General features: G+C 41.7%; 1 protein-coding gene across 2 annotated transcripts in view; it reads left to right on the forward strand.

Moving 5' to 3' along the window:
* Mcoln2 (mucolipin TRP cation channel 2) overlaps window positions 1-10143 on the forward strand; it is a 54596-nt gene extending 44453 nt beyond the window's left edge. For both annotated transcript variants that reach the window (XM_042678532.1, XM_042678541.1), the window contains 3 exons: window positions 5778-5984; window positions 7085-7200; window positions 9922-10143. In XM_042678532.1, the coding sequence (XP_042534466.1) occupies window positions 5778-5984; window positions 7085-7200; window positions 9922-9958 (360 nt within the window). In that variant the 3' untranslated portion in view covers window positions 9959-10143. The remainder of the gene's footprint in view (window positions 1-5777; window positions 5985-7084; window positions 7201-9921) is intronic.
* Window positions 10144-10466: the final 323 nt, after the last annotated feature.

Raw genomic sequence — 10466 nt, forward strand, 5'->3', positions numbered from 1 at the left:
CAAGTAACTACCTCCTTTCCCCCTCAAAAAGCCAGAGTGGAGTGGTTGCTCAAGTGGTAGAGTGCTAGCCTTGAACAAAATACAGCTCAGGGACAGCGCCCAGGGCCTGAGTTCAAGACCAAGGACCAGCAACCCTCCCCCACCAGCAAATTTTCTCTTTGATATGGTTTTTCTGATTTGGAGAACTCATTGTCTTAGTGTCCATGAAAATTTGCATTTTTCTTCCTCATTTTAGGCTCTGAAAGCTGTTGCATGTTTTTGTCATGAGAGGGCAGTGTTGCACTATGTGGAATAAATATTGAGCCTAACAATTTGGCTTTAACTCCTTGGCTCCTAAGACTCCAGGACAAGTGGTATTATCTCCTTTGCCACTGGCTTCCTGTGTTCTCCACCCCATAATTATTCTGCAATTTTCTCAGTTAATGTTGCTTGAGTTTTACTAAGTGGGCTACTATTCTCAAGTGCTGTTTGTAAGGCCTGGTGCCTAAGTCTTTATCTCTTGGTGTGTTCACCACCCTATCCTGGTAGTCAGCTTTCTGTCATTGTGACAAAATGCCTGAGAGGGTCAACGTTTAAAGAGGAAAAATTCAGTTTGGCTAATGGATTCAGTTCATGCTCACTTGGCTCTGTTGCATTTAGGCCTGTAACAAGGCAAGACATCATGGTGGAAATGAGAGTCAGAGGAATGTATTTCACCCTACAGTGACCATGAAGAAAAGGAGAAAGAAAGGAACTAAGGTTCCAATAATTCCTTCAAGCACACACCCCTAATGACCCAACTTCCCCCTGGTAGACCACCTCCTAAAGGTGCAACCTACCCAATATTGCCTCAGGCTGGAAACTAAGCCTATAATACATGGCCCTTTGGGTTGATATTTGAGATCAAAACTATAATATTACAGCTGGGTGCTCATGGCTCATACTTGTCATCCTAGCTACTCAGAAGGCTGAGATCTCAGGACCATGGCTTGAAGCCAATGTGGGAATGAAAGTCTGTGAGACTCATATCTCCAATTAACCATCTCCAAATCAGAAGTAGAGCTGTGGCTTAAAGTGGAAGAGCACTACCCTTGGGCCAAAGAGCTCAGGGACAGCACCCAGGCCCTGAGTTAAAGCTCCACAACCAACAACAAAACAAAATACAACTACAGCATTTCCTCTTTTCTTCCCTGTGGGAAAAGATGATCCTTTCTTTCTTTTCTTTTTTTTAAAGAACATTACAGTAAGGAAGAATCCTTTATAGAAAAAATGTTTGGATACTTTTTCTGAGGTCACCCAGATAATGAGTGACAGAAACGGTATTTAAACCCTGATCTGCCTGACCTTAGTGCATATGTGTTTGTCAGTTCTCTATAGAGATTTTTTTTGGTATAATCTAAGACAGAACATTGCAAGAGAATTGGGGTTGTACTTCTACATCAATGGTAAGGAAAAAGCCCCGGAATCTATCTTAATCTCTTAATGTGTGTCAAGATCACCTCATGGAAAGTGACACCGTTTGCTTTCTGATCCAGCGACATTGCCACACGCTCAGTTTTGTCCTTTTATCAGATCAAGGTAAAATAGGGGTGCTCTGGGTCAGCAGTGTCCAATAAAAATGTAATATGAGCACAAATGGAGCCATGTGTAGACTTTACAGTATTCTAATCGCCATAGTAAAACAAATACGAAATTCATTTAAATTATATATTATATGGAACCTAGCATATCCAATATTGTTTCAGTACGTAAGCAGTGAAAAATATCACTGCTTTTTGACTAAGTCTTTGACAAAGTGTGGTATCTTTTGTATTCCCATGAACACCTCAATTTGGACATCCCACATACCAGGTACTATACAGTTCCACATGGGGAGAGGTTATTATTTGGGATAGTGGATTTTAAGCTGTGTGTCTCACTTAATGTCAGCTTCCCTTTAAGCCCTGGGTAGTAGAGGGATGAGGGATATCTCTGGGAATCCCTGGCAGGTCTGTGTAGGTACCACATTCCTGGTCTCTAGCCAGGCAGATAGACTGAGGTCATGTATGCTTGAGGTAATTCAGGAAATGCACAGGTCAGCAGAGGGAAAGAATTCTAGTCTTATCCTGCTTTTCTCTCCTTCTTCACCGCTTGCAGTAAAATTTCCCTCAAATGTATCCAAACTAGTGGGTATCCTCCTTCCCCAAGAGTTCCCTGAAGCCCTTTAATACCAAGGACAACTGCAAGCATTTCCGCAAAGTACTTTAGAATCACAACAAAGCTTTAGTGTGAAGGATATATAGTTAAAACAAACAAAACACCTCTAAAGAGGAGATATCAGATAGTTACAATGGGATGCTACTGTTTGGAATTAGCCAGCGTCCTAAACATCTTAGCTTTCTGTCTTCCTGTAACCTTTAATTTCAGTGGGTCAACTAAAAGGAACAAAGGAATGAAAAGTGTCCTACTGATAGGTTTATCTCCAGCACTAATGGACTTTGGCTCTGTGCCCTTTGAAGATCTCTGGGCACAGAGTGCTAGAGACTATTGATGTTCTTCCAAACCTCATCTTGAATGATTAAGCATTTCTCTAATGTGTTTTTCACATTCCCAGAAGGTTTTCTCTAGTATGAGGCATAAGCAGTAGTTTTGCATTGTCCCCATTTTAAACATGAGGAGCCCAAAGCATTGGAAAATTGTTGGATTTTATGGTTAAGATTCCCCAGATCCCACATCACACCTTTACGCTTGGCACTAGCCGAGAATGTCTTACTCAAAAATCTCTGAGCCAGTGACAACATTTTATCTAAATGTTACATGAGGTTCTAGCCACCAGCTCTTGAAGCAAACTTTACCATCATTCTTCCACATAAGCTATTGCAGGTTATACTGCATTCAAATGGCAGTCCTTTTTGGCTCAATCACAAATGCTCATTTGTGAAATGAACTTTAGGTTCTCTTTGTAGTCCCATAGAATCTACAGAGACATTTTATGGAAATACCCTTTTAATATTTATTAAATGTCCTCTGGGCACCAAGGCTTACACTCTGGCAAGAGTCAATACGGTTCTTGGTACACATGTCCTTCTAACTGGAAACACATTAGGGCCTTACTGGGGGAATATTTGAAGCATACTTCCACAGAATTTACTCACTGAAACGAACTCATAGCCAATTCTTATAGCACGAAAATATCTGAGTGGGAACCAGTAAATTTACTAGGTCTCCGCTTCCACTTGTTGGTGGCTTGAAATGATTCATATGTGCACACAAGAGGGAGATGTATAATGGTTATGAATAACAATGTTGAAATGACTTTAAATGACTTGAAAGCCACGCTCTGTAAAGCTTAAGTTTTACTGCAGCCTGGACTGGAGAGTAAAGAGGTTGAAATGGAAGACAAGTTTCACTAATAATCCTATAATGTTATCCTAATTAAGTGTTGATGTGAGAGTGGTGCAGAAAGGATGAATCGGCAAAACAGAAGACCAGACTGGCCTGAGACTGACAGAAGAAGATTGTTAGTAGAAACTTCAGCGCATGGTTTTGAGTATTTGATTATTTCAAGTTTTTTTTTGGCAGGAGATTGAAATCAATGAGAGAAATAGCAGAATTGGGAAGGAAAACCCTTTTTTTTCTGGTAAGGGTGGTGGGAGATTTTTTTTTTTTTTTTTTGCATGTGAAGTAATAGCACAACTTTCAAGTCATGATGTCTTAGACATACATTCTCAAGGCTGTCCTATCTCCTCAGAGCTCACGCTGACTTCATGAACATACAGTCCTGACTGCCAGAGCGTGGAATTTGGCTCAAAATTTGGATCTGTGTTTCTATGAAACATTTTTTTTTGCCTACTAGATTATGATGTCTCCTTACAAGCTTTTCCTACTTACCAAATATTTAACTCACCACCTCCAGAGATGTTTTTATTAAGTGCCTGTTGTTTGTTTTTATTGGATGTGGCAGTAGGTCAACCTCTCAAAGCCAGGATGGCTGACTACCAGGTCCAGTGAGTGATATTTATTCCACTGTGGCCTGGGATTGGCTCCTGAACGCCAGTGTACACCTTCAACCAAACTACCTACTGTCAGCATTCCTGGGATATCACATCACCTTGTCTAAAATGGAGCCCATAGCTAGCCCCTTCTCTTATCCATACTTAAGACATACTTTCTCCCTGCCCCCCGGCTTGTCCAATCAGGTCTCTCCCTCTCACCTAGACTCCTAGCCACCTCTGTCTGGCATCCTGCCCAAGGGCTTTTCCCATTCTAGGACAGCTTCCACATCCATTGGCTACTTTGAGAAACACAGACCAGATCACATTACTGCTTTGATTAGAATTTCTTTTACTTGTGTCTATTATGGGCTAGATTGAGCCTGAAGTATAAAGAAGAAAGATCCAGTGAGGTCCTGAATAGCATGCGGCAGATATTACCCTCCAGCCACTACCCCTGGGTGCAGCACCAACCTAGGGCTAAGGAGGTACCTTACCTGCACAGCGAATCTCAGCTCTGCCAAGGACCTTATTGTCGATCTTGTTTGGTTTGGTTTTGAGACAAGGTCTCAGTATGCTATGTAGCCTGGACTCCTGATCTTCCTGAAGCTCTTGATCATCTTGCTTTAGCTCTTGAGTACTTGGATTACAGACATGCTGTGGGGCCTGAACTCTGGGTCTGGGCACTGTCCCTCAGCTCTTCAGCTCAAGGCTAGCACTCTACCACTAGAGCCACAGCGCCACTTCTGGCTTTTTTCTTTTTGCTTTATGTGGTGCTGAGGAATCGAACCCAGGGCCTCATGCATGCAAGGCAAGCGCTCTACCACTGAGCCACCTTCCCAGCCCCCATCCTTTATTTTTTAACATGCTAAAATTACCTGGAGGAATGTTGGAAAAACTATGACAAAACCATTTAGCAAGATCTTGTGGTCCTGTGTTACATCTCAGTCAATTTTAAAGATTGCTGGTCAGAGTATACAACCACTGCAGTTTGGCAGTTCATAGCCTTAAAAATGTTAACTCTTAGACTCTACAACAGGAAAAAAAAACATTTGCAGAAGTGTTTGTTCCATTGTTCTTCAAATTAGCAGACATGGTGTCTCCAGTGGTAGAGAAGTATGTCAATTTGGCATTTTCAAGGATAACTTATTAGATAACCATACTTTCTCTGTGTGAGTAACATAAGATTTTTTATGTGTGTGGCGGATAACATGTGGCTTATCATGATGTCTCTTGTTCCCATAGTACCCTGGCTTCCCACTCAAATGCTGCTTCTTCCATAATGCTCTGGGTACCCATTCAACCAATTAAAAGGATCAGGATGATACATTTGCAAACCATTAATCAACCAGCACAAAGCCCATTGCAGGAGATATAGGAGGAGCCTTGTACTATAAAACTCACCCACCAAGAAGACTTTATTGGACTTGTCTTTTTGGGAGAGACTTTCACTGCTTTCTTTCATTTTCAAGTAAACTTGCTCTGTCTGCTTTAAAAAGGAAAAGCTGTCGATGTGAAGTAGAAAAAAATTAGAACCAAAATTTGTTGGATGATAGGAGTAAACCCGTGTAAAAAGTGCATGGGAAATGCCAACACAAATGTCAAATATTTATTTCTGAGAGCACAGTGGACAGTCAAGAGTTGAATGTTTCCTGTTTTTGTGGATTTCTAGCTGTCTTAAAAGGAATGCTTTTAGTATGACTAAACATCATCATCAACAACAACAAAACAGAAAGACCACTTTAAAAAAGAGAAGCTAACCATATCTCTCTGCTTTGTTGGATGGACGTCTTATCTCAGAAGCTAATTTCTGTTTCCTCCCTACAGTTTGAAAATCTGAACCTAGTTTCTGAGTGCCTGTTTTCCCTGGTCAACGGTGATGACATGTTTGCAACCTTTGCTCAGATCCAGCAGAAGAGCATCTTAGTATGGCTGTTCAGCCGCCTCTACTTGTATTCCTTCATTAGCCTTTTTATATACATGATTCTCAGCCTTTTCATTGCATTGATTACGGATTCTTATGACACTATTAAGGTATGCAAACTGTGTAAAATCAGACCATAGGAAAATACCGTGTTTTTATTTAAGCATGATTATTTTATTTAGCTTTTGTTGAAAATGAATCTTTTGGTTTCCTGCAGTCAGGTTGCTGCACTCTGTACCACTTAATATTCCTGCCCACATGGCTAACTAAATTTAATTGGTGAGAAGCCACCCTGAAAACTAGCTGGATAGTACCACACTTCATGCTGATCGTATAGGCCTTCCGGTGGCCATATGAAAGCAAAGGCTTCCCACTTTCCTAAACTACCTGATATGTTCCAGACTCCCTGAGGCCAAACCTAGTTATTTGAATTGTAACATGGAGGAAGATCACTTCCTTGGGTGCTGGTACCTCCACAGAAGAAAGGATGTATGCAAAACTTTCTTTCAGGGTCAGTGCCTGATCAACATGGGGTACCATGTTGATGCCTTTGGGTGCTGTCTTCTGCTCAGCCTCTTCCCAGACTAACTCAGCATAAAGCCAGTCTTGTAGGAAAATGAAGCAGTGGGTGTGTATGTGTAGATTCTAGTGTTGGGCATGGTGGTTGGTTCTAGCATCCGATGTGGCAAGAAAGAACTGTCCTCTTGTAGGAGGTCTAAATATTAAGGTGAACAACTTCACTAAGTGTGAAGGACAGGGACTTCCAGAGTCTTTGTGTCTACTGGGAAAACCTACTGACCTCTGTTCCACTCAGTGGGCAACATCCATAAAAGTAGAGCAAGTGGTTTACATTCCAGAAGATTCTGGGTGCACAAGGATATAGTGGGATATCTTCTCTGCTCTCGCGATTCGCATTCTAACTTTCTGCTGTTGACTGTTTCCTTCTTTCCCTCTGGCCACAGTTTTCCGCTCTTCCCACCAGCTCTCTTCCAGTGGTTTTCCTCTGTATTGTTCCCTGTTCCTGTGGCAGCCCTGGTGTGGCTGTTCTGGAACTGGCACATTGATTCATCATCGTCAATAGAGCTCTTTGGATCTGAGCTAGCACTGTGGGAGAGTTTTCTTTCAGCAAAGGTGGGGGGGTTTGTTGACAAAGAGAGCAATTTTTCATGCTCTATAAAGAAGGTAACAGCATTGTGTGCTTTTAAAAAAGAAATATCAGCAGAATGGGTTTCCTGAAACGGATCTACAAGAATTCCTGAAGGGATACTGCATCAAAGAGTATGAGAAAGACACCATTACCTGCCAGACCCAAGTCGGCTGTCAGAGGTCAGTATTGCATGTAATCTCCAGGTTCCTGAGGTGAGCTGCTGTGTTGCCTTAAGAAAGAGTTGATCCAATGCTCACACCATACTGTGAAATCTGCTCTTTGTGAACAATAGTTTATCCACCCAAATTGGCTTTAGAAATACGTTGTTTCTTGTAAAACAGGTTTGTGTAGAAGGCTTCATGACATAAAGTCAGGAGGTTGATCCCTTCTCCCTCTTCCTCTCCCCCCTCCCCCCCCCCCCCACCTCCAGTCATGAGGCTTGAACTCTGTGCCTGGGCTCTGTCCCTGAGCTCTTTTGCTCAAGGCTAGTGCTCTACCATTTTAAGCCACAGGGCCACTTCTGGGTTTTGGTGGTGAGTTGTGATAAGAGTCTCATGGACTTTCCTGGCCAGCTGGCTTGGAACTGTGATTCTCAGATCTCAGCCTCCTGAGTAGCTAGGATTATAGGTGTGAACCACCGGTGCCTGGCAAGAATTTCTTTTCATTTTTTCCAAATATTTGTGGTTTATAATTCAGGAGGCTGATCTTTTAAGGGAGCAAAGAAAGAGCTCAGAGTTCTCTCTCTTTTTTTTTTTGTTTGGAAGTGAGGCTTTGGGAATGTCTTATGGCAGTTTTTCTTCTCATAGTATGTGGCATGGATTGCCTCCTCCGGCAGAGAAGGAAGACTCTTTGAGAGGAAGCTGTGTGTGGCCTTGGTTGGGAGCAAGAACTTGTAGCTCTTCCTGACACATCTGAGGGTTTTGTTTTGTTTTTTGTTTTTTTTTTTTTGCTTGCTCCATTGGACTCAGAAAAGTGACTAAGACCTTAGTGGACAACATATACCATCAGTGGTTTGGGGACTGGGGATCAAATGGAGACTGTTTCCTTCCATGTGTCTCTCCATGTTTTTATCAGAAGTTATTGGTGGGAGTTTTTGTGCACTACCCTTGTTTTTCAAGAAGGTTCTTTCAGTCAAATTCCTTGAGGAAGATGGGAGAATATCATGCTACTTAAAACCATAAGATGTATTTTTTTTTCCTGCTAATCAATTCATACCACATCTTGGGATTTGAAATGATATGAGTGAGCCTATCCAAAGACTGTCTGGTAAATAAGAAATGAGGTCTTCTAGGAGAATTGAGTTTTCAAAATCACATTTCAGCTTCTCAGAGCATTAAATTGTTGTTGTGGAAGCTGGGAAAAGAGGAAATTAATTTTCTTAATAGGAAGCTGACTTCTAAGAGTCAGTCTGAATAGGGAAAGTTTCTCAGAATTGTTTTTCTAATTATGTAGTTAACTATAAGAGGGAAGAAATTGCACAGGAGAATGTGACTGTGAATTGTAAAAGGTTAGTGACAGGCTTTTTGGTACTCTAGCTTGGGACCTGTTTTCCATTACCAAAAAACAAAAACAAAAACCCTCAAACTAGAAAGTTGTTAAATGTTTTCTTGTGCAGCCATTTAGAATAAAGGTAGTTTTGAGATAGAACCAGATGCCTTATATGTTAAGAATGGGCCTGAATGGTGAAAGGAGGGAGTAATATCAGTAGACAGTTGTCTTGTTATGTGCTAAAGGCCTGTTTAGAAGATGCATAGTGGGAAGGATGGGGTGCCCAATATGAGGGATGAAAGAATTAAGGGGAATAATAGAGTCCACCAAGGAAATTACAGAACTAGGATGATAGTTTTGAAAAAAGAGTTTATCAGGGGTTGGAGGTGTGGCTCAGGTAGTAGGGTGCCTGCCAATGAGCAAAAGCATCAGGTCATCAGATACTGAGTTCAAGTCCAGGCCTCAGACAAACAAACAAGCAACAACAAAATAACAAGTGTATCAAACACATAGAAATGGTTCTTGCCATGTTAGTGGGATTAACGCACCAAAACCTAGATACCAGGAAGATCTGATGATTCCTGCAGAAAGTATATGAGTCGTGGAGTCTGATGGGAGGGGGAGATTGCAATGAGACCTTGAGAACAAGTGATTGTGCTGGTCCCATCGGAGATTATACCAAGATGTATTCAAAGGCTAAAAAGGAAAGAACAGAATGAAACTGGGAAGGATATGGAGAATAAGTACATATTGGAAAGGGACCTTGCTGAGGCAACTTGGGTAATAAAAGCTCTGCAAAGATTTGTGTCAGATGACTGTCAACCCCCTCAGCTCTGCCCCCTGCAGGATGTGAATGTGATTGCTCTTTTTCAACAAAGCACTCTGGCAATGCCCGCCTATGAATTCCCTTTGAATTGCTGACAGAGCTACTAGCCTGGTCATCAGAATACCTGGGTTTTGTTTTAGACTCTGACGCTGATCACTTGTGTCCTATGACCTCTCCTAAACCTCTCTGTTTCTTCAGTGTTACCAGGGTAAGCCAGGTGGCCCATGAAAGCACTTCTAGGCTAAAGGGATGTGGTATTTTGGAGAAGGATGTTTTATTGAGCAGTTGTAAGTTAAGTTTCCTCCTTCTTTATTGCAGTAAAGGAAGAAAACCAGCCCTTGTGACTATTGATAAGGCTTTATTATGAAAGAGGGATGGAGGGTCCTAAGAGATGAATGGCTGCTCACAATTTGTTTCCAGAAACGTGCACTAAACCTCAAATAATGCAAACTTCCCTCCTTTTACGTTGTACTCCTGTTGCCCGTGTGTGCCTAGGATGTAGAGTATTCTGATGACTTACTGAAGGGTTTTTTTTCTTTAACTCATTGCTCTTCTTTCTCTTCCTCTTCCCTGTTTCCATTTGTAGGAAAGGAAGTGATGATGACTTGATGCTTATTAATTAAAGTCCTTCAGCTATGGACAACTGTCAGGCTCCTTATGCAGTGGAAATGCAGAGGTACCCCAGATGTCTTGGACCAGTAGGTCCGAAAGGATTGGCTTATTTAACTGTGCATTAAGCAAGAAGACTGTCAGCTGGCTAATCGGAACCAAAGTTTCAAAGTCACTTTATGAACTTGGTGGATAAAAACAAACTGCAGGCTACTACAAAACATTAGTGCAATTGAAATATGGACAATGGACCCAGGTGCTGATTGCTCAGGCTTCTAGTCCTGTCTACACAGGTGACTAAGATTCAAGGATCATGAATTGAAGCCAGCATGGGCAGACATTCTACATGACTCATCTCCAATTAACCACAAAAAAGCTGAAAGTGGAGCTCTGTTACAAGATTTAGAGTGCCATCCTTGAGCAAAAAGCCCAAGGACAGTGTCCTGACCATGAGTTCAAGCCCCAGCATGGAAACAAAAAGGGCAATGAAATTCTCCATTAATTTGATAACTCAGGACAGGA

Source organism: Dipodomys spectabilis, unplaced genomic scaffold (assembly GCF_019054845.1).
Source record: "Dipodomys spectabilis isolate Male_0828 unplaced genomic scaffold, ASM1905484v1 ptg000002l, whole genome shotgun sequence".
Taxonomy (NCBI): Eukaryota; Metazoa; Chordata; class Mammalia; order Rodentia; family Heteromyidae; genus Dipodomys; species Dipodomys spectabilis.